Here is a 24731-nt window from a genome sequence, read left to right on the forward strand (position 1 = left end):
GACAGACTCCCAGCGAGGCTGTATCTGGTCTCCCCCCGCCCCGCCAGTGCGCCAGGTCTTCAGGCCCTCTCCCTAGGTCTTCAGGCCCTCTCCCTGGGTCTTCAGGCCCTCTGCCTGGGTCTTCAGGCCCTCTCCCTGGGTCTTCAGGCCCTCTGCCTGGGTCTTCAGGCCCTATGCCTGGGTCTTCAGGCCCTCTCCCTGGGTCTTCAGGCCCTATGCCTGGGTCTTCAGGCCCTCTGCCATGGTCTTCAGGCCCTCTCCCTGGGTCTTCAGGCCCTCTGCCTTGGTCTTCAGGCCCTCTCCCTGGGTCTTTCTTCAGGCCTTCTCAGCTGGGCGTCATGAACATCCCGGAGTGTGACTTTGATATAGTGATGCAGTCGGGAACTTGTCCATCCATAACTAGGGATTATTGTAATGGCTGCCTTTGACTCACTGCAAGCTCAAACAATGAGCTTGCATTTTCTTATCAGTTTCGTACCAACCTGGTATGAGGAGGTTTGATAACGTGGCTCTGGAAGGGGGGGGTAACTAGAGTTAGGGGCTGTGGTCATCGCCCTACGTTCAACATCTCAACAACCATAAGCAACGCAAAGTCATTAAGTTATCTCTGGTAGCCATGACAGCTCACACTTACTTCAAACTAAGGCGCCCTAGCAGTTAGGAATTGATGCTATGCTAGCTGTGGCTATCGAGCATAGCTTACCAAATGGCGTCCACTGTAGTGAAGGGCTGTCAATCTTTCCTATGGTTCTTGGTGACAGCCCTGTGACCCACTTCTGGGTATTCGTGTTTCATTGCCCTCGTCCAGCGATGGAGAACGGGCTTGACTCCCCTGTCCTCTGACGAAGCGGTAGCTGCTGCTACGCTCAAGGTGTCAATGGGAGTGCTTTAAACAGATGCCAACTGTGCCCTGAGAATCAGATAATGTTGATATATAGATAAATATCTATATAGATGTACAGTATATCTATATAGGCTACACTGAGGCTACACTGAGGCTACACTGAGGCTACACTGAGGCTACACTGAGAATACACTGAGGCTACACTGAGACTACACTGAGGCTACACTGAGACTACACTGAGGCTACACTGAGGCTACACTGAGGCTACACTGTGACTACACTGAGGCTACACTGAGACTACACTGAGGCTACGGCGAGACTACGCTGAGGCTACGCTGAGGCTACGCTGAGGCTACACTGAGGCTACACTGAGGCTACACTGAGGCTACACTGAGACTACACTGAGACTACACTGAGGCTACGGCGAGACTACGCTGAGGCTACGCTGAGGCTACCGCGAGACTACGCTGAGGCTACGCTGAGTGTGTCTGGGGAATGTGTTTTTATGCTTGTGCATGTGGAGTGTGCAGTGTGTGTGTGATGGAATGCAGTCGGTTGGGGGGAGTTCTGGCATTCCATTCTTGGTACTGATGAATAACTGTGGCAACCGTGTGTGTGTGTGTGTGTGTGTGTGTGTCTGTCTGTCTTTCTGTCTGAGGTTACATGACCTCACTACACATGAATTATCTCTCCAACACACAGTTTAATTTAAAAAATATTAATTATTCAATTCCTTTGGGTAAATATCCTGTTGGGAATAATCAATATTTTGATTATTATTCCATATAGTTTTATCCAATATTGTATTCCTGGTGGTAGTATTCCTGGTGGTAGTATTCCTGGTGGTAGTATTCCTGGAGGTAGTATTTCTGATGATAGTATTCCTGGTAGTAGTCTTCCCGGTAGTAGTCTTCCCAGTGATAATCTTCCTGTGTTCTCCAGGCAGACCAAACCCCTGTCCTTCGCCGACTGTATCGGAGATGAACTTCCCATCGGCTGGGAGGAGGCCTACGACCCGGTGGTCGGGGCCTACTATGTCGACCACAACACCAGTAAGTACGAGTTACCATGTCGACCACAACACCAGTAAGTACATGTTACTATGATGACCACAACACCAGCAATTACATGTTACCATGACGACCACAACACCAGTAAGTATATGTTACCATGTCGACCACAACACCAGTAAGTACATGTTACCATGTCGACCACAACACCAGTAAGTACATGTTACCATGACGACCAGAACACCAGTAAGTACATGTTACCATGACGACCACAACACCAGTAAGTACATGTTACCATGACGACCACAACACCAGTAAGTACATGTTACCATGACGACAACACCAGTAAGTACATGTTACCATGATGACAACACCAGTAAGTACATGTAACCATGACAACAACACCAGTAAGTACATGTAACCATGACGACAACACCAGTAAGTACATGTAACCATGACAACAACACCAGTAATGACATGTTACTCATCCTCCCCTCCTCCTCCCTGTCCCCCTCTCCTCCTCCCTCCCCTCCTCCCTCTCCTCCTCCCCCTCCTCCTCCCTCTCCTCCTCCCTGTCCCCCCTCCTCCTCCCTCTCCTCCTCCCTGTCCCCCCCTCCTCCTCCCTCTCCTCCTCCCTGTCCCCCCTCCTCCTCCCTGTCCCCCCCCCCTCCTCCTCCCTCTCCTCCTCCCTCTCCTCCTCCCTGTCCCCCCCTCCTCCTCCCTCTCCTCCTCCCTCTCCTACTCCCTGTCCCCCTCTCCTCCTCCCTCTCCTCCTCCCTCTCCTCCTCCCTCTCCTCCTCCCTGCCCCCCCTCCTCCTCCCTCTCCTCCTCCCCCTCCTCCTCCCCCTCCTCCTCCCTCTCCTCCTCCCTGCCCCCCCCCTCCTCCCTTTCCTCCTCCCTGTCCCCCCTCCTCCTCCCTCTCCTACTCCCTCTCCTCCTCCCTGTCCCCCCCTCCTCCTCCCTCTCCTCCTCCCTCTCCTCCTCCCTGCCCCCCCTCCTCCTCCCTCTCCTCCTCCCCCTCCTCCTCCCTCTCCTCCTCCCTCTCCTCCTCCCTGCCCCCCCCTCCTCCCTTTCCTCCTCCCTGTCCCCCCTCCTCCTCCCTCTCCTCCTCCCTCTCCTCCTCCCTGTCCCCCCCTCCTCCTCCCTCTCCTCCTCCCTCTCCTCCTCCCTGTCTCCCCCTCCTCCTCCCTCTCCTCCTCCCTCTCCTCCTCCCTCTCCTCCTCCCCCAGAGAGCACCCAGCTGGAGGACCCGCGGGCCCAGTGGCAGCAGGAGCAGGAGGTGATGCTGAGGGAGTACCTGGAGGTGGCGCACCACGCCATCAGCGCCCAGGAGGAGATCTACCAGGTGAAGGAGCAGCGGCTCCTCCTCGCCCAGCAGGAGTACCAGCTCCTCCACGACACCTGGAGGAACAAGAGCACCTCGCAGACCAGCTGTAAGGAGACGCACGCACGCACACACACACACACACACACACACACACACACACACACACACACACACACACACACACACACACACACACACACACACACACACACACACACACACACACACACACAGTCGTTTCATGGAGACAAATTAAGAATGACTCAGGCTTTCTTTTGCCTCTCTCTGTAGTAATTAAGGTTATCTGTTGTCTCTCTCTCTCTGTAGTGAACTAATGCTATCTGTTGTCTCTCTCTCTGTAATGAACTAATGCTATCTGTTGTCTCTCTCTCTCTGTAGTGAACTAATGCTATCTGTTGTCTCTCTCTCTGTAATGAACTAATGCTATCTGTTGTCTCTCTCTCTCTGTAGTGAACTAATGCTATCTGTTGTCTCTCTCTCTCTGTAGTGAACTAAGGTTATCTGTTGTCTCTCTCTGTAGTGAACTAATGCTATCTGTTGTCTCTCTCTCTCTGTAGTGAACTAAGGTTAACTGATGTCTCTCTCTCTCTCTGTAATGAACTAATGCTATCTGTTGTCTCTCTCTCTGTAATGAACTAATGCTATCTGTTGTCTCTCTCTCTGTAATGAACTAATGCTATCTGTTGTCTCTCTCTCTCTGTAGTGAACTAATGCTATCTGTTGTCTCTCTCTCTGTAATGAACTAATGCTATCTGTTGTCTCTCTCTCTCTGTAGTGAACTAATGCTATCTGTTGTCTCTCTCTCTGTAATGAACTAATGCTATCTGTTGTCTCTCTCTCTCTGTAGTGAACTAATGCTATCTGTTGTCTCTCTCTCTCTGTAGTGAACTAAGGTTAACTGATGTCTCTCTCTCTCTCTGTAGTGAACTAATGCTATCTGTTGTCTCTCTCTCTCTCTCTCTCTCTCTCTCTGTAATGAACTAATGCTATCTGTTGTCTCTCTCTCTCTCTCTGTAGTGAACTAATGCTATCTGTTGTCTCTCTCTGTAGTGAACTAAGGTTATCGGTTGTCTCTCTCTGTAGTGAACTAATGCTATCTGTTGTCTCTCTCTGTAGTGAACTAATGCTATCTGTTGTCTCTCTCTCTCTGTAGTGAACTAAGGTTATCTGTTGTCTCTCTCTGTAGTGAACTAATGCTATCTGTTGTCTCTCTCTCTCTGTAGTGAACTAATGCTATCTGTTGTCTCTCTCTCTCTCTCTGTAGTGAACTAAGGTTATCGGTTGTCTCTCTCTGTAGTGAACTAAGGTTATCTGTTGTCTCTCTCTGTAGTGAACTAATGCTATCTGTTGTCTCTCTTTGTAGTGAACTAAGGTTATCTGTTGTCTCTCTCTGTAGTGAACTAATGCTATCTGTTGTCTCTCTCTCTCTGTAGTGAACTAATGCTATCTGTTGTCTCTCTCTCTCTCTCTGTAGTGAACTAATGCTATCTGTTGTCTCTCTCTGTAGTGAACTCTCGCTCGTCCTCGTCCAGCCGCTACGATCCAGAGATCCTGAAGGCGGAGATCATCACAGCTAAGAGCAGGGTGAGAGATGATCAACATATAAGAACCAATCACCAATACTGGGTAACAATCCATACTGCTGTATCGGGCAGCACACGTTAACATTCTCTCTCTATGTCTGTGTCTGTTTACCTCTCTCTGTGTCTCTCTCTCTCCCCCTTCCTCCCTCTCTCTCTCTTTCTGTCTCTGTCTTTGTCTCTCACTCTCGTCTCCCTCCCTTTCTCTGTGTCTCTCCCCCTCTCTCTCTCCCTCTCTCTCTCCCCCTTCCTCCCTTTCTCTCTCCCTCTCTGTCTCTGTCTCTCTTCCTCTCTCCCTCCCTCCCTCTCTCTCTCTCTCCCTCTCCCCCTCCCCCCTGCTCTCTATCTCAGGTGAACCGGTTGAAGAGAGACCTGTCGTCTATGAAGCAGGAGCTGCAGTTTAAACAGCAGGGATTCGAGACTCTGAAAGGGTGGGTGTTGTTCATCCTCAGGGCCACTAGTCAGTATGAGGAGTACTAGTATCAGTAGTAGAACTAGTACCAGTACTAATGTGGTTCTCCTCCAGGATCGACCTGAAGGTGTCCAGCTGTCCCCAGGGCTACCAGCCCCAGGAGGCTCAGGCCATCATGAAGGAGGTGCACTCCCTGAGGGACGCCATCTCCTCTGGGGAGAAGGAGAAGCAAGCCCTCATACAGGTCGGCAACACATACACTCTCTACCTCTCTCTACCGCGCTCTCTCCCTCCCCCTCTCTCCCTCCCTCTCTCTCCCTCCCCCCACGCTCTCGGTCACACTTCTCCCCGGCTGCAGTTGACAGCTGATTTTGTGGGAATTTGTGTCGGGGTCTTTGTTGATTTGTGTTGGTGTCTGTCTGTGTTGATTTGTGTGTATGCGTGTGTGTTGATTTGTGTTGGTGCCTGTCTGTGTTGATTTGTGTGTATGTGTGTGTTGATTTGTGTTGGTGTCTGTCTGTGTTGATTTGTGTCTGTGTGTGGAGGAATTTGTGTTGCAGTGTGTATGTGTGATAACAGATAATCTTGGAGGTCTTTAAACACCCTGTAGGTCTTTTATTTTGAAAGTTTATAGCATGCGGCCACTCTAGAGAGGGTTAAAGAGGAATACAGACTGAAGGGACAGCGCCATCTATGGTCAAACACTGGTTACTGTAACTGTTACTTAGATGGTGAATCCAGAGACAGGACATTGAGGAGCAGGTAGGGGTTAGACAGTACAGAGACAGGTCATTAAGGAGCAGGGAGGGGTTAACAGTTCATATACAGGTCATTAAGGAGCAGGTAGGGGTTAGACAGTACAGAGACAGGTCATTAAGGAGCAGGTAGGGGTTAGACAGTACAGAGACAGGTCATCAAGGAGCAGGTAGGGGTTAGACAGTACAGAGACAGGTCATTAAGGAGCAGGTAGGGGTTAGACAGTACAGAGACAGGTCATTAAGGAGCAGGTAGGGATTAGACAGTACAGAGACAGGTCATTAAGGAGCAGGTAGGGATTAGACAGTACAGAGACAGGTCATCAAGGAGCAGGTAGGGGTTAGACAGTACAGAGACAGGTAATTAAGGAGCAGGTAGGGGTGAGACAATACAGAGACAGGTCATTAAGGAGCAGGTAGGGGTTAGGCAGTACAGAGACGGGTAGGGGTTAGACAGTACAGAGACGGGTAGGGGTTGGACAGTACAGAGTCGGGTAGGGGTTGGACAGTACAGAGCCGGGTAGGGGTTGGACAGAACAGAGTCGGGTAGGGGTTAGACAGTACAGAGTCGGGTAGGGGTTAGACAGTACAGAGTCGGGTAGGGGTTAGACAGTACAGAGTCGGGTAGGGGTTGGACAGTACAGAGTCGGGTAGGGGTTGGACAGTACAGAGTCGGGTAGGGGTTGGACAGTGAGCTGACGTGCGTCTCCTCTCCAGAAACTGGCGGTGTTGAAGGACGGCTTCCCGCTGGACTCTGGCTCGGAGCAGGAGCTGTGGGGCAGCAGTCTGTCGCTGGGGCCCTCGGAGCTGTCCCTGCCCCGCCTCTACTCCGAGGCCGGCTCGCAGACAGACATCCCCGCGGAGGTCAGCACATCCGCCGTAATCCCGCATAATCCCTGACGGGGGTAATCTGATAATGTGTGGCTGGGGTCTCTGATCCCTTTTAATATTCGGCCTAATGTGTGGAGGTCTGGGTGCTCTCGACTAGGTATGTGTCTATGGATGGAGAAAATATCTATGTATATGGATGTCGTACAAAACTATGAATATAAATCTTTGTATATGTACTATGTATCTATGGATGTAGTACATATCTATGGATGTAGAAAATATCTATGTATATGTATCTTTGTATATGTACTATGTATCTATGGTTGTAGTACATATCTATTGATGTAGAACATATCTATGTATATGTATCTTTGTATATGTACTATGTGTCTATGGATGTAGTACATATCTATTGATGTAGAACATATCTATGTATATGTATCTTTGTATATGTACTATGTATCTATGGATGTAGTACATATCTATTGATGTAGAACATATCTATGTATATGGATGTAGTACAAATCTATATGTATCTTTGTATATGTACTATGTATCTATGGATGTAGTACATATCTATTGATGTAGAACATATCTATTTATATGTATCTTTGTATATGTACTATGTATCTATGGATGTAGTACATATCTATTGATGTAGTACATATCTATGTATATGGATGTAGTACAAATCTATATGTATCTTTGTATATGTACTATGTATCTATCTATGTAGTACATATCTATGTATGTAGTACATATCTAATTGTGGGCATGTGTATATTAGTGTATATCTAAGTGTGTATCTGTGCTCCAAGTGTGTAAAGAAGTGTGTGTGCATTAGTTGTCCCCTTAGAGAAAACATTTTTCAGTTTCCTTTCGTCATTAGTATGTATTTAAGTGTTTGTGTGTGTGTGTGTGTGTGTGTGTTCTCAGGTGGGCAGCAGCACTAACAACCAGCTGGCCGAGAAGGTTCGCCTGAGTCTCAAATATGAGGAGGCCAAGAGGAGGTACGGCACCTCCTCATTTACTCATTCACTTCCTCATTCCTCTCCTTGCTCACCTCCTCGTTGTTCACATCCTCATTCACCTCATTCCCTGCGTTCCTCCTAAACGAGCAGCATTTTAAACACACCTGTCTACTGATGGGTCAGTCCGTGCTCGTTAGCTCCGACTCGTTAGAGTTCGTTAACTCACCCTCGTTAGTGTTAGTTAGCTCCTCCTCGTTAGTGTCAGTTAGCTCCACCTCGTTAGCTCCGACTCGTTATTGTTTGTTACGTCCCCCTCGTTAGTGGGAGTAACCCCTCTTGCCCACTGCATCCGTCAACGGACGGATCCCATTGACGTTGAACGGGGCGGAGCAGCAATGCATTGTGGATCCGTCCGTTCCGTTGGACCCGCCGGCTCCGTCGAGAAAGTTGAAAAACGTTCAACTTTTCAGGCAGCGACGGAATCCGTCATCCAATCAGGTCGCGTACGCTCGGGCTTGGCTGACGGATGCCTCTGCAGAGACCACTGCGCCGTCCGTCAGCTACGCCCTCCGCCGTCCGTCAGCGGACGGCGGAGGGCGTGGCTGACGGTCGGCGCAGTGGGTAGACGGTGTGAGGGTGGAGGCGCCAGTGTGACCAGTATGACTCCTCCTGCAGGATCTCCGGCATCGAGGTGCAGATCGCGCGTCTGGACAGCGAGGCGTGGCCCGGCCTGCTGGACCCGGAGCGCGACCGCCTGATCCTCATCAACGAGAAGGAGGAGCTTCTGAAGGAGCTGAGCTACGCCCGCCCGCCGCGCCACCTGCAGCCCAGCGACGCCCAGCGCATCGAGAGCCAGAAGAAACGCCTGGAGACCGACCTGCAGGCCGCACGGCACACCCAGAGCAAGGCCCTGACCGAGAGGTGAGACACCGTCACCTCCGTCACCTCCACCCTAACACACACCCAGAGCAAGGCCCTGACCGAGAGGTGAGACACCGTCGCCTCCGTCACCTCCACCCTAACACACACCCAGAGCAAGGCCCTGACCGAGAGGTGAGACACCATCGCCTCCGTCACCTCCACCCTAACACACATTCAGAGCAAGGCCCTGACCGAGAGGTGAGACCACCTCCATCACCTCCGTCACCTCCACCCTAACACACACCCAGAGCAAGGCCCTGACCGAGAGGTGAGACACCATCACCTCCGTCACCTCCACCCTAACTCACACCCAGAGCAAGGCCCTGACCGAGAGGTGAGACCACCTCCATCACCTCCGTCACCTCCACCCTAACACACACCCAGAGCAAGGCCCTGACCGAGAGGTGAGACACCATCGCCTCCGTCACCTCCACCCTAACACACACCCAGAGCAAGGCCCTGACCGAGTGGTGAGACCACCTCCATCACCTCCGTCACCTCAACCCTAACACACACCCAGAGCAAGGCCCTGACCGAGAGGTGAGACACCGTCGCCTCCGTCACCTCCACCCTAACACACACCCAGAGCAAGGCCCTGACCGAGAGGTGAGACACCATCGCCTCCGTCACCTCCACCCTAACACACATTCAGAGCAAGGCCCTGACCGAGAGGTGAGACACCATCGCCTCCGTCACCTCCACCCTAACACACATTCAGAGCAAGGCCCTGACCGAGAGGTGAGACACCGTCACCTCCGTCACCGCCACCCTAACACACACCCAGAGCAAGGCCCTGACCGAGAGGTGAGACACCGTCACCTCCGTCACCTCCACCCTAACACACACCCAGAGCAAGGCCCTGACCGAGAGGTGAGACACCGTCACCTCCGTCACCTCCACCCTAACACACACCCAGAGCAAGGCCCTGACCGAGAGGTGAGACACCATCGCCTCCGTCACCTCCACCCTAACACACAACCAGAGCAAGGCCCTGACCGAGAGGTGAGACACCGTCGCCTCCGTCACCTCCACCCTAACACACACCCAGAGCAAGGCCCTGACCGAGAGGTGAGACACCATCACCTCCGTCACCTCCACCCTAACTCACACCCAGAGCAAGGCCCTGACCGAGAGGTGAGACACCATCACCTCCGTCACCTCAACCCTAACTCACACCCAGAGCAAGGCCCTGACCGAGAGGTGAGACACCATCACCTCCGTCACCTCAACCCTAACTCACACCCAGAGCAAGGCCCTGACCGAGAGGTGAGACACCATCGCCTCCGTCACCTCCACCCTAACTCACACCCAGAGCAAGGCCCCGACCGAGAGGTGAGACACCATCACCTCCACCTCCACCCTACCCCCACCCACTGCTGCCCAAACAGTCTCTTACCCTCCTCTCCCTCCTCCACCTCCTTTTCCTCTTTCTCCTCCTCCTCCCCCTCCTCCTACTCTTCCTCTGTCTCCTCCTCCTCCTCTGTCTCCTCTTCTTCCTCCTCCTCCTCCTCTGTCTCCTCTTCCTCCTCTGTCTCCTCCTACTCTTCCTCTGTCTCCTCCTCCTCCTCCTCCTCCTCTGTCTCCTCCTACTCTTCCTCTGTCTCCTCCTCCTACTCCTCCTCCTCTGTCTCCTCCTCCTCCTCCTCCCCATCCTCCTCTTCCTCTGTCTCCTCCTACTCTTCCTCTGTCTCCTCCTCCTCCTCCTCCTCCTCCTCCTTCTCCTCCTCATGTTCCTTGTGGTTCTGTGTGCAGACTGCGTCTCCACTGTAAGAGGAACAAGCTGGTCCGGGACCTGGAGTCGTCTGTCCGCCTGGCCGCCTCGCTACACACCCAGCTGAAGAGGTACGCACACACTCACGCGCACGAGCACACAAACGCGCACGCTCAAACACAAATGCACGAACACGCAAACACAGACAAACAAACACAGACGTGCACGCAGACACACACACAGACACAAAGCACACATAGCACAAAAGGTCTAGCACACATGCGCAGCCTCAAAAAGTGCCTACACAGTTACATAGCTCCAGAAGTGCACGAAAAAACCACACACACACACTCACCTCCAAATGTACGCTTGCCTTAGAGTGTGTGTAAATATTTGCGCGACCAGTCGGTCTTGTTCGTAGAGATGCGGTCATGCTGAAGCTTGAGTTGACATATGATCACAGTGATTATCTTAATAGGTGGCACTGTTGTCATACATGAGTAAAGCTGTTTGACTAGCCGAGGAAACACTGTTGGCTCTGTGGGGCCGACCCCGGCCGCCGTTCCTTATCCTGATCAGTTCCTACAGTCAGCGCTGACTCCTCGGACACCACATCTGACCCCCAGCCTGTCTAACAGCTGACCTTTGACCTCCGCATGCTTCAAAACATCTGACCTCCGACCCCCAGCCTGTCTTAACAGCTGACCTTTGACCTCCGCATGCTTCAAAACATCTGACCTCGGACCCCCAGCCTGACTTAACAGCTGACCTTTGACCTCCGCTTGTCTCAAAACATCTGACCTCTAACCCCCAGCCTGTCTTAACAGCTGACCTTTGACCTCCGTATGCTTCAAAACATCTGACCTCTGACCCCCAGCCTGTCTTAACAGCTGACCTTTGACCTCCGCATGCTTCAAAACATCTGACCTCGGACCCCCAGCCTGTCTTAACAGCTGAACTTTGACCTCCGCATGCTTCAAAACATCTGACCTCTGACCCCCAGCCTGTCTTAACAGCTGACCTTTGACCTCCGCATGCTTCAAAACATCTGACCTCTGACCCCCAGCCTGACTTAACAGCTGACCTTTGACCTCCGCATGCTTCAAAACATCTGACCTCTGACCCCCAGCCTGTCTTAACAGCTGACCTTTGACCTCCGCATGCTTCAAAACATCTGACCTCTGACCCCCAGCCTGACTTAACAGCTGACCTTTGACCTCCGCTTGTCTCAAAACATCTGACCTCTGACCCCCAGCCTGTCTTAACAGCTGACCTTTGACCTCCGCATGCTTCAAAACATCTGACCTCTGACCCCCAGCCTGACTTAACATCTGACCTTTGACCTCCGCATGCTTCAAAACATCTGACCTCGGACCCCCAGCCTGTCGCCTAACCCCTTCCCCCCAGCCTGCCTCCTAACACCTGCCCCCCTCCTCCTGACCTTTGACCTCTGACCCCCAGCCTGTCTTAACAGCTGACCTTTGACCTCCGCATGCTTCAAAACATCTGACCTCCGACCCCCAGCCTGTCGCCTAACCCCTTCCCCCCTCCTCCTGACCTTTGACCTCTGACCCCCAGCCTGTCGGCCAGCACGCTGTCCTGCTCGTCGGGCAGCAGCCGGGGCTCCCTGGCGACCACCTCGTCGCTGGGCTCCACCTCCTCGCTGAGCTTCAGCGACCTGTACCTGGAGCGGCCCCCCGACATGGACCCCGACCTGCAGAACAAGCTGGAGCTGCTGCTGGGTGGGGGGTTCCGGCCCTCCATGGCCATCACCACCATCCACGAGCACGAGGTGGTGAGCGGGGCCGGGCCGGGGGCGGGGCCTAACCCCGAGGGGTCCCCGGAGGCGGGGTCGTCGCGGTTACAGGCGCTGAGGCTGACGGAGACGCCGCCGTCGGTCAGCTCCCTGTCCCCCCGCTCCTCCCTCTCCTCCCTCTCCCCCCCGTGCTCCCCGCTGGCCGCCGCCTCCTTCCTCACCCCGGGGGAGGAGGAGGAGGAGGAGGAGGGGGGAGGAGGAGCGCAGGAGCACGGAGGAGGTGCTGGAGGAGAGGAGGAGGAGGAGGACCTGAGGGAGACCATCCCGCAGGGAGGAGAACTAAGAGGTAGATTGCCTGTCTGTCTCTCTGTCTACCTTTCTGTCCGTCTGTATGTCTGTCTACCTGTCTGTCTCTCTGTCTGTCTATCTACCTGTTTGCTACAGCTCTGTAATTTCAGTTAATCTCTCTCAGGTGTGTGTGTGTGTGCGTGTGCGTGTGCGTGTGTGTGTGTGTGTGTGTGTGTGTGTGTTACCATAAGTATTGTTATTGAAGAGGGATTATCACTGAGTCGTCCAAATGGTGACACCTCCCCTACACACACACACACTTTGTTTCCTTAGAAACAGGCGATGTTTCTATGGCGATGCAAACATAGCACTTAGAACTCTGAACCTGGAACGGGAATTTAGAACTCTGAACTTAGAACCTGAACTTTGGATTTAGAACCTGATCTCTGAACTGAGTACTTGAATGAAAATGGTTCAATGTGAGGTTGTGAGTGTGTGAGTGTGTGTGTATGGGTGGGAGTGGGGGGGGGGTTGTCATAGCAGCCAGACGGTGTCAAGTGGATAGTGGACACCCTACCCCCCTGACCTCTATATGACCTTGTGTGGAAGCGTGCTTGATACATTATGTACTCTCTTTGAAACACTGTTCTATTTACGTCTTATTTTTGAACCTGAGTTCAGTTTTAGACTGCATGTCTCGTCCTTTACCCTCCATATCCTCCTTACTCATCGTTTGTTCTGCTTATTTTGTTTTTTCCCCCCTCTCTCTCTCTCTCTCTCTCTCGCTCTCTCTCTCTTTCCAGAATCTGCCCCTCCCCTCAGGGCCTCAGGGGCGGGGTCTAATAATGTAGGCGTGTCCTCTGCCGTGTCTGACGAATCAGTGGCCGGGGACAGTGGAGTGTATGAACCATCAGAACGCAGGTACTGTGTGTGTGGTTTGTTTCAAAGTGTGTATCTGTGCTTGTCTGACCCCATGTGCCTTGTCCGACGTCCTGTGTATCTGGTCCTCCTTCCTGTGTATCTGGTCCTCCTTCCTGTGTGTCTGGTCCTACTTCCTGTGTGTCTTGTCCTACTTCCTGTGTGTCTTGTCCTACTTCCTGCGTGTCTTTTCTGACTTACTGTGTGTCTTGCCTGACTTCCTGTGTGTCCTGTCTGACTTCCTGTGTGTCCGATCCTACTTCCTGTATATCTCCTCTGACTTCCTGTGTGTCTGGACCTCCTCTGTGGTTCCTCCAGGCCCGGGCAGCAGCCGTCCTCCCTGCTCCCCGACGATGAGGCCTCGTCCCTGGGCTGTGCTCAGGTCCAACTGGGCCTGCGCTACCAGGACCAGCGCTTCAGCGTGGCCGTGCTGCAGCTTGCCAACTGCAGCGCCCTCTGTCTGCCGGAGGACCACCACATGTAGGCTCCACACACCAGCACCACATGAACATAGCAACCACATGTTGCTAAGGTCACACCACCAAACACCAGGACCGCATGAGGTCACCATGTTGCTATGGTCACGCTACAACACACACCAGGATCACATGCCTTCACCATGTTGCCATGGTCACGCTACAACCCACACCAGGATCACATGAAGGCACCATGTTGCTATGGTCACACACCAGCACCACATGAAGGCACCGTGTTGCCATGGTCACGCTACACCACACACCAGAACCACATGAAGTCACCGTGTTGCCATGGTCACGCTACAACACACCAGAACCACATGAAGGCACCGTGTTGCTATGGTCACCGACAACACACCAGAACCACATGAAGGTACACCACGTTGCCATGGTCAAGCTCAGGAGGAACCAGAACCCAGGGCATCAGTGGACTGGGTCTGCAGCCCTGTCTGGTTCTGGCTGGACCCTTGAGGGATCCTAACCCCTGTGCCCTGTGTTCTCCAGGAACCCTCCCATCCTCTAACGTGTTCTCCAGGAACCCTCCCATCCTCTAACTTCTAACCGTGTTCTCCAGGAACCCTCCCATCCTCTAACCTCTAACGTGTTCTCCAGGAACCCTCCCGTCCTCTAACCTCTAACCATGTTCTCCAGGAACCCTCCCATCCTCTAACCTCTAACGTGTTCTCCAGGAACCCTCCCGTCCTCTAACCTCTAACCGTGTTCTCCAGGAACCCTCCCGTCCTCTAACCTCTAACGTGTTCTCCAGGTACGTGCGTGTGGTGGTGCTGCCGTGCTCGGAGAACGCCCGCTGCCTGTTCCGGACGCGTGCCTTCCCCCCCAAGCCCAGCCTGGAGGTCAATGAGGTCTTCGGCCTCAGCATGTCCCACAATGCACTGCGGCAGAAGACTCTGCGCGTGGACGTCTGCCACACCAGCAGCTCGGGTCGGGAGAGCTGCCTGGTAGGTTCTGACCTCCTCCTGCTCTGACCACTTCCTCTTCTGCTCTGACCACTTCCTGTTCTTTTCTGACAACCTCCTGCCATCCATAATACTTTGTAGATGTCAACAATTATTTTTGATTTCCTCGACCCTCGTTGCACACCCTCTTCACCTCCTTCTCTCCTCCTGTCCAATCATCATATTATCTCCTCCTCGTGTCTGCTCCCCCCCTCTTCCCCTCTTCCTCTCATTGTCCCATCACATCTCCTCCTCCTCCTCCTCCTCCTCCTCCTCGTGCAGGCGGGAGCCCAGGTGAGTCTGGCGGAGGAGAGGTGCAGTGAGAAGAGGAGCAGCAGATGGTTCAACCTGCTGAGCCACGCTGACGTCACGGAGCTCACCCCTCAGGTACGGAGATCATGTGTTATAGACCTAGTGAGGATTATATACATCCAGTGTTTCAGACATAGTGAATCTTGTATAAATCCACACTGGATATATATGTGTATTATTTTTTAGACCGAGTGAAGGTTATCTATATCCAGTGTTGTAGACCTAGTGAATGTTTCATTTATGCCTCATTTGTTGTTGAACACCAGCTGTTGTTAAGAGGTTTAGTATCCATAAAGTTGTCGGCCGTGTTCCAGGTGGGGAAGGCCCCTGCAGCAGAACAAGCCCCGGAACCAGCCGCAGAAGAAGCGTCAGAAGAAGCCGATTGGTCAGATATTAGCTCTTTGTCGTATCATTCACGCATTGTTTATCACACTGGGCCAATAGGATGACTCAAAACCCCACGTATTAGATGTATTGTACCTTAACTGGAACCCAACCAACCTGTCCAAATATCTGCACTAGTAATATCCAGTGTTCCTCACTAACTGTGTTTTACGACAGGCTCGATGGACAGCAAGCGGCCATGTCTAACAGCGCCGAGCGCAACAGCGTAGGGGCGGGGCCTCCCGAGGAAGGGGAGGAGTTACACCCAGAGAGCAGCCACTGGGCAGCAGAGGAAGAGGTGCATGATGAAGATCAGCAGATGCCGAGAACCACCACCACCACCCCCATCAAAGAGAGGGTAAACAGAACTGCACCAATACAATACCAGTACAATACCAGTACAGTGAATTGTGTTAGATAATACAGGTGTGTTTAATGATACAGGTGTACTTACTGATATAGGTTATACAGGTGTGTTTAATACTACAGGTGTGTTCACTGATAGTGGTGTGTTTAATGAAACTGTTGATACAGGTGTGTTTAATGATACAGGGTGTTAACTGGTACAGGTGTGTTTACTGGTACAGGTGTGTTTAATGATCCAGGTGTGTTTAATGATACAGGTGTGTTTAATGATACAGGTGTGTTTACTGATCCAGGTGTGTTTACTGATACAGGTGTGTTTAATGATCCAGGTGTGTTAACTGGTACAGGTGTGTTAACTGGTACAGGTGTGTTTACTGATCCAGGTGTGTTTACTGATCCAGGTGTGTTAACTGGTACAGGTGTGTTAACTGGTACAGGTGTGTTTACTGATCCAGGTGTGTTGAATGATACAGGTGTGTTTAATGATCCAGGTGTGTTGAATGATACCGGTGATATAGGTGTTTACTGATCCAGGTGTGTTTACTGATCCAGGTGTGTTTAATGGTACAGGTGTGTTTACTGATCCAGGTGTGTTTACTGATCCAGGTGAACAAGGAGACCAGTACCGGGGGGGCGTCGGTGCGGCCCAAGCAGCGGCCCCCAGACCCCGGCCGAGGGGTGGGTCACATGGTCCAGCAGTCCTTCATCAGGGGCAACACCGTCATCAGGTCCAAGACCTTCTCCCCGGGACCCCAGAGCCACTACATCTGCAGGGTAACACACACATACACACACACACACACACTGGCCCCCAATATGCACATGCACACGCACACATATGCATGCACAACATATGCACACAAACACACACACATATGCCTTCACAACATATGCTTAAGCCTTACACACACACGTCAAGCACAATCTCTGTAATTGAATGTACTGCATATTTCTCTCTGTTTCTCTCTATATATATTATATATTATGTGTATATTAAATGTATATTTCTGTCCCCAGATCAACCGTAGTGACAGCGACAGCTCCACTCTCTCCAAGAAGTCTCCGTTCGTCAGGAACGCTTCTGAACGAAGAAGCATGAGGGTCAAGAAGGTACTGTCTATCTGCCTCTCGACCTATCTCTCTACCTGTCTGTCTACCTGTTTGACTGTCTGTCTGTCTGCCTGTTTGACTGTCTGTCTTTCTATCTGGTTGTCTGCTTGTCTGTCTGTCTCTGCCTGTCAGCCTGTCTGTCTATCTACCTGTCTATCTGTCTGTCTGTCTGTCTATCTACCTGTCTGTTTGGCTGTCTACCTGTCTGCCCTGCTGCTATAGCCCTCTAATTGTAGATAATCTCTGAATGTCTGAAAGAGAAAGGGAGAAAGGGGCCAGAGGAAAGAGCAGTCTCTGAGCGAGTGGACGAGGGAAAGCGAGCGGTGGTCACATGTTCCTTCCTGAGAAAGCGAGCGTTAATATTCCATGAGCTGCTGAATGTTTGATGAGCTCTCTGCTCCCTCGAGGTTAAGCATCCATTCGTCGAGTGTATTCTTAGGGCCTGCGTAGTACGACTCACAAAGACGTCCTTTATTGCCCGGATCTGATGACTTGCCAAAAAGAAACCTCTATGCTGTGGTGCTCCTCTTACACACTGTCATATAATGTGAGCCCTTCATACATCCTGCAGTGTTACCCACTGCAGCTAACATAACTCAGTATTTATACCTGGTCGTGCTACCTACTGCAGTACTCAGTACTTATACCTGGTAGTGCTACCTACTGCAGTACTCAGTACTTATACCTGGTAGTGCTACCTACTGCAGTACTCAGTACTTATACCTGGTAGTGCTACCTACTGCAGTACTCAGTACTTATACCTGGTAGTGCTACCTACTGCAGTACTCAGTACTTATACCTGGTAGTGTTACCTACTGCAGTACTCAGTACTTATACCTGGTAGTGTTACCTACTGCAGTACTCAGTACTTATACCTGGTCGTGTTACCTACTGCAGTACTCAGTAGTTATACCTGGTTGTGTTACCTACTGCAGTACTCAGTACTTATACCTGGTAGTGATACCTACTGCAGTACTCAGTCCTTATACCTGGTGGTGTTACCTACTGCAGTACTCAGTAGTTATACCTGGTAGTGATACCTACTGCAGTACTCAGTACTTATACCTGGTAGTGTTACCTACTGCAGTACTCAGTAGTTATACCTGGTGGTGTTACCTACTGCAGTACTCAGTACTTATACCTGGTAGTCTTACCTACTGCAGTACTCAGTAGTTATACCTGGTGGTGTTACCTACTGCAGTACTCAGTACTTATACCTGGTAGTGTTACCTACTGCAGTACTCAGTAGTTATACCTGGTGGTGTTACCTACTGCAGTACTCAGTACTTATACCTGGTAGTCTTACCTACTGCAGTACTCAGTAGTTATACCTGGTGGTGTTACCTACTGCAGTACTCAGTACTTATACCTGGTAGTGTTACCTACTGCAGTACTCAGTAGTTATACCTGGTGGTGTTACCTACTGCAGTACTCAGTACTTATACTTGGTAGTGTTACCTACTGCAGTACTCAGTAGTTATATCTGGTCGTGTTACCTACTGCAGTACTCAGTACTTATACCTGGTAGTGCTACCTACTGCAGAACTTAGTACTTATACCTGGTCGTGTTACCTACTGCAGTACTCAGTAGTTATACCTGGTGGTGTTACAGAAGCTGACATTACTCAGTAGTTGTATCTGGTAGTTGTACCTGGGTAAGGTTAGATGCTGTATAACAGTATTCAGTAGTTATAGTGAGTAAGGTTAGACGTTACACGACAGCACTCAGTGGTAACATCCCGTCCGTCCGCCAGCCCGTAGTGGCCGGTAAGACCCTGGACGGTCTGCTGCGGACCTCCATGGACCTGGAGATGGACCTGCAGGTGTCCAGGACGCGCCAGGCCCGGCTGGACCAGGAGCTGCTGGTCCTCCGGGAGCTGAAGGAGCAGATGGAGAAGGCCCGGCAGGAGGGCCGCCGGGAGCTGCCCCTCTGGGTGCAGCAGGACCAGAGGTTCAGACAGCTGCTGCGGCGGGCCGAGAGACAGGTGGGCGCCTCAGGCCGGACCAGACCGGCTCTGACCTGCAGGCTCTGAGGCAAATCAATGGACCAGTCCATTCATACATCAACAGGCAATTAGTGATCCAATTAGTGATCCAATTAGTGATCCAATTAGTGATCCCAATAGTGATCCAAATAGTGATTCAATTAGTGATCCAATTAGTGATTCAATTAGTGATCCAATTAGTGATCAAATTAGTGATCCAATGAGTAATGAGTGAGAGTGAATCACTTGAATAATAATCAATGAATACACAAATCTGTTACTTAACAAATTCCTCATCACTCTCTCCACCTCACCGCCTCCTTCTTTCCCCCTTCTCGTTCCCCTCCCCTCCTTTCTCCTCCTCTGTCCTCCTCCCAGACCCAGGAGGAGCAGCAGCAGGAGCACAGGGTGGAGCAGATGATGAAGGCAGCAGCTAAAGACGTCCACAAGATGACCAGTCGTCAGGAGGTCCCTGAGGTCCAGAACTTCAGGTAGGACCTGCCCCTTGCTGTTGAGGACCTTTGGTTATTAAACACAGAACCAAACCTAAAACCTAACCTGTCTTTTAATGTTGCAGAAGCTAACAATACTCGGTAGCTGTATCTGGGAGAGTTAAAGAAGCTAACTTTACCCAGTAGTTAATGTTACAGAAGCTACTAGAAGTACTTAGTTGTTATATCTTAGTGTTACAGAGGCTAACAGTATCCAGAAGCTAAATCTGGTAGCATTACAGAAGCTAACAGTAGCTATATCTGGTAGTGTTACGGAAGGTAACAGTAGCTATATCTGGCAGTGTTACAGAAGCTAACAGCTGTATCTGCTAGTGTTACAGAAGCTAACAGTAGCTATATCTGGTAGTGTTACAGAAGCTAACAGTAGCTATATCTGGTAGTGTTACAGAAGCTAACAGCTGTATCTGCTAGTGTTACAGAAGCTAACAGCTGTATCTGCTAGTGTTACAGAAGCCATCAGTTGTTCTGATGGGTGTTCTCTCCTCAGAGATAAGATGGCGTTCCTCACCAGAGCAAGGAGCTCCATCCCTGACCTCCCCTCCCATGACGTGTGAGGAACCCCCCACCTCCCTCGAGCCGGACCAGGAGAACCGGGCAGCGGCCGAGCTGCCACGTCAAGGAACCCAACTCTGCAGGCTGTTGACAGAGGTCTCTCCGAGCCCCCGACGCTCTCCCTAGCTTTAGTTTGAATCCAGTCCAGTTCTAGCTTTAGGTTGGACCAGAAGCTGGGCCTTCATGCTGCTTCCCCCATGTTTCATTAGCATTCCAGCTGGATCAGGACTTTAAGCACACACACGTACGAGCACGGCGGAGGTTCCTCCACAAGGAACTGATCCGTCACAAGGGGACCTCCTACGTACAGCACAACCCACCTAAAGGGGCTGGAAACACACCTAACCTTCAGAGGGGAACTCTGAAACACACCTCACCTACAAAGTGGGGACGTTGGAGCTCTGATACACACCTCACCAACATGGTGGGGACGTTGGAGCTCTGAAACACACCTCACCTACAAAGTGGGGACGTTGGAGCTCTGAAACACAGCTCACCAACATAGTGGGGACGTTGGAGCTCTGAAACACAGCTCACCAACATAGTGGGGACGTTGGAGCTCTGAAACACACCTCACCTACATAGTGGGGACGTTGGAGCTCTTAAACACACCTCACCTTCAGAGGGGAACTCTGAAACACACCTCACCTACAAAGTGGGGACGTTGGAGCTCTGATACACACCTCACCTACATAGTTGGGACGTTGGAGCTCTGATACACACCTCACCTTCAGAGGGGTACTCTGAAACACACCTCACCTACATAGTGGGGACGTTGCAGCTCTGAAACACACCAGCAATACTATTTAGGACAGGAAGGACTGGATAAGACTGGATCAGATCTGGTTAGGACTGGATCAGGACTGGATAGAGACTGGATCAGGTCTTGACAAGACTGGATAGGACTGGATCAGGAGAGAATGGGAAGTCGATGCGCTGACAGAATCCAGCAGCTTACATGAAGGTGACATCCTTTGGTTTCTCATGCACCAGAACCCTGGTACGATCTCGGTAGTAGTGTTACTGTGGTACTGTACTACTCTAGTCCTAGTACTGTGGTACTCTTCTACAGTAGTACTGGTACTGTGGTACTGTACTACTCCAGCACTGGTTCTGTGGTACTCTACTACTCATACTGTTGTACTCTTCTATCTATGCTGTACTCTGAAGAACATGTCCAGATCTTCTTGATCAGTGCTGAGGTTCTGAAGAGGACCGCCTGTCGTTACAGCTGCTCATGAAATGTTGTTTGTCCTTAAATGAGGTGCACACTGTAACACACACACACACACACACACACACACACACTGTAACACACACTCACGCATGCACACACACACACACACATACAGCCACTGTAACACACTCGCACACACACATACGAGATAAGTTACTCGAGGGAAGCAGTGATTAGTTGTCTCTCGAACAAATGAAGGAAATAAGATCACGCCGGTTTACCGCCTTAACTGGCTTCTCAGAGCTCACCGGGTAAAAGGAGAGGTCAGTATTTACTGCTCCACCAGGAGATGAATGGATGACCCTCATAGACCATGTCAGGGTCTGTCCCCCTCCCCCTTTTTCCCCCCTGCTGGTATATGATGCATCAGAGGAGAGTCCTGACCTTGGGTTGGTTCTCTCACTCTTGCTCTCGCTCACTGTCTCAACCCCTCTCTCTCTCTCTCTCTCTCTCTCTCTCTCTCTCTCTCGCTGACCTTGGGTTGGTTCTGTACCGCTGAAAGCTTCAGGAGTTCTCTGTATGAGGAAGCAGCCAGCGGTGTACAGGGGTACCGTAGAACCGGTCAGCCGGGCGTCCTAGACCAGAACCACCGGGCCTCCTCCAGGAGGTTACTTGCCGGCTCGGCAGCGGTTCTATTCCCCGAGTTAATGTATTGACTTGAGCGAGGCACCGCACCACAGCGCGCGGGTTCAGCGCTCCATCTGGACCTGGGCGGTCCTCCTCACCTCCACCCAGGTCCTCCAGATGAACGGTTTCCGTGGCAACGCCGGCATGGGGCCGTCCGTTTGGGAGGGAACGACGTGTGACCCCAGGAGCGTCTCCCTTCCTGTCTGGAGAGAGAGAGTGAGCGTGTGTAGGTTTATGATGTCACTTCCTGTATCTGACAGTGCAGGTGACAGGTGGAGCGGCCATGCGGAAGGAGTAGGGAGGAGGAGCAGGTGGAGGGGGGGGGAGAACGTTGTTTGTGTGGGAGGAGGAGAGAGGTCTGGGTGTGTGTGTGTGCGCGCAAGGGGAAGAGAGCCTCGTGTGTGTGAGAGAGGGCGCGCTACAGTGTAGATTATCAGTAAACCATATGGAATAAGTATCACTTCGGAAGTACCTGATTTTACCTTTCGTTTAGTCGTTCTCATGCAAAGGTTCACCTTTGCGCGTTACTCCTTGTTTTTCTGTCGTAGTGGCGTCGTAAAGTAGGCTTTGATTTGAGGTGCACCATTCCAACGTTGATCTCGTTCGTTATCAGCAATATATGCGATGTGTTACGATCAATTAAAATATGTCTTGATTGACGGAATGTTCGATCAGAAATGAATGTAGGCCATCGTATATCTTTTTGTATATAATTTGTTTGTGTTTTTGTTTTTTAAACCACTGAGAAACTTGTTTAGTCACGTGACTTCTCCGGTCGACACGTAGTCGATGACTCACACGCGGTTAACCTTAATTGAAGATGTCCTGTGATTCTCTTCCTGTCGAGTCCCTCGCGTGTGTCTGGTGGCTGCGGCCAATAGGTGGCGCCAGATATACCCACCAGGTATTTATTGCACTTTGTGATTTGGGTGTTGCTTTAAATGTTTTCCTTTCCTCAACTCTTTCCTCCCCCTGAAAACTGTGAATTTTAATCTCAGACACTGTACTGTCCACCAGATATGTAAATATTTCACCAGCACGAAGAAGACTCAACAACGATGTTTTATAGCTTCACAACAAATAAAAACAAAATATTCTCTCCTATTTTAACCACTGGTGGTCCTGTTTCATTTGATATTATTATCTGTATATTATTAATATACATGTTTATTTTGCTTTTTACTAAATAATTTATCCAATTCTTAAAGTGTGTGCGTGTGTGTGTGTGTTAGGGATGGACAAAACTATTCTTTTCCGGGAATCAGTTCTTTCACTTCCATTCACTATCACGATTCGTTTGTTTGATTTGTTCGTTTGATTTGTTCGTTAAGTCAGATGGTCTGTTACGTCATTTGCCAGGGAATCAGAAATTATGAAATAAATGTTGATCAACATGCATGTACCCTACTACTTTCTAATTTTCTGGCGAAATTAACCAGGTTAAGTGTAAATATTAGGCATATATATAAAGCACATACCTGCCTTTTTTTTCATAAATATCCTTAATACATAATGGGGTGCAGTAAGAATTAAATGGCGTCTTCCAAGTAGCGCTAATAAGCAGTGAAGTACGTTAGAAACTAGACCAAACGAGACTCGTAATGGTAGGTAAAAACAATACTACATTAAATCATGCAATTGTGATGTAGAACAAAATAAAAAAAAACAGTGCTAGTGTGACCTTGGGTACACCGCAGCTCTCCTGCTTCTTGCATAAAACTCACGGAGACAGGTTGGGTGGAGCACTGGACTGGTTTATTTGCTGCAACATGGGACAACACACAACCGGTGTTCGCATATATATATATATACAGTGGGGCAAAAAAGTATTTAGTCAGCCACCAATTGTGCAAGTTCTCCCACTTAAAAAGACGAGAGAGGCCTGTAATTTTCATCATAGGTAAACCTCAGCTATCAGAGACAAAATGAAAAAAAAATCTAGAAAATCACATTGTCTGATTTTTAATGAAATTATTTGCAAATTATGGTGGAAAATAAGTATTTGGTCAATAACAAAAGGTCATCTCAATACTTTGTTACATGCCCTTTGTTGGCAATGACAGAGGTCAAACGTTTTCTGTAAGTCTTTATAAGGTTTTCACACACTGCTGCTGGTATTTTGGCCCATTCCTCCATGCAGATCTCCTCTAGAGCAGTGATGTTTTTGGGCCTTCGCTGGGCAACACAGACTTTCAACTTCCTCCAAAGATTTTCTATGGGGTTGAGATCTGGAGACTGGTTAGGCCACTCCAGGACCTTGAAATGCTTCTTACGAAGCCACTCCTTCGTTGCCCGGGCGGTGTGTTTGTGGTCATTGTCATGCTGAAAGACCCAGCCACGTTTCATCTTCAGTGCCCTTGCTGATGGAAGGAGGTTTTCACTCAAAATCTCACGATACATGGCCCCATTCATTCTTTCCGTCACACGGATTAGACGTCCTGGTCCCTTGGCAGAAAAACAGCCCCAAAGCATGATGTTTCCACCCCCATGCTTCACTGTAGGTATGGTGTTCTTTGGATGCAACTCAGCATTCTTTCTCCTCCAAACACGACGAGTTGAGTTTTTACCAAAAAGTTATATTTTGGTTTCATCTGACCATATGACATTCTCCCAATCCTGTTCTGGATCATCCAAATGCTCTCTAGCAAACTTCAAACGGGCCCGGACATGCACTGGCTTTAGCAGGGGGACACGTCTGGCACTGCAGGATTTGAGTCCCTGGCGGCGTAGTGTGTTAGTGATGGTAGCCTTTGTTACTTTGGTCCCAGCTCTCTGGAGGTCATTCACTAGGTCCCCCCGTGTGGTTCTGGGATTTTTGTTCACCGTTCTTGTGATCGTTTTGACCCCACAGGATGAGATCTTGCGTGGA

At 50.5% G+C, this 24731-nt stretch overlaps 1 protein-coding gene across 1 annotated transcript in view; it reads left to right on the plus strand.

Moving 5' to 3' along the window:
* Positions 1-22972, plus strand: part of wwc1 (WW and C2 domain containing 1) — a 30614-nt gene extending 7642 nt beyond the window's left edge. The window contains exons 2-22 of the mRNA XM_079737711.1: positions 1787-1896; positions 3084-3287; positions 4710-4786; positions 5134-5213; positions 5309-5438; positions 6667-6813; positions 7717-7790; positions 8427-8672; positions 10425-10514; positions 11962-12485; positions 13231-13348; positions 13664-13825; positions 14588-14780; positions 15060-15164; positions 15404-15474; positions 15651-15831; positions 16446-16613; positions 16857-16949; positions 18704-18934; positions 19313-19425; positions 19934-22972. Coding sequence (XP_079593837.1) covers positions 1787-1896; positions 3084-3287; positions 4710-4786; positions 5134-5213; positions 5309-5438; positions 6667-6813; positions 7717-7790; positions 8427-8672; positions 10425-10514; positions 11962-12485; positions 13231-13348; positions 13664-13825; positions 14588-14780; positions 15060-15164; positions 15404-15474; positions 15651-15831; positions 16446-16613; positions 16857-16949; positions 18704-18934; positions 19313-19425; positions 19934-20000 — 3184 coding nt within the window. The 3' untranslated portion in view covers positions 20001-22972. The remainder of the gene's footprint in view (positions 1-1786; positions 1897-3083; positions 3288-4709; positions 4787-5133; positions 5214-5308; positions 5439-6666; positions 6814-7716; positions 7791-8426; positions 8673-10424; positions 10515-11961; positions 12486-13230; positions 13349-13663; positions 13826-14587; positions 14781-15059; positions 15165-15403; positions 15475-15650; positions 15832-16445; positions 16614-16856; positions 16950-18703; positions 18935-19312; positions 19426-19933) is intronic.
* The last annotated feature ends 1759 nt before the right edge of the window (positions 22973-24731 follow it).

This window comes from Pollachius pollachius, assembly GCF_949987615.1.
Source record: "Pollachius pollachius genome assembly, chromosome: 6".
Classification (NCBI taxonomy): domain Eukaryota; kingdom Metazoa; phylum Chordata; class Actinopteri; order Gadiformes; family Gadidae; genus Pollachius; species Pollachius pollachius.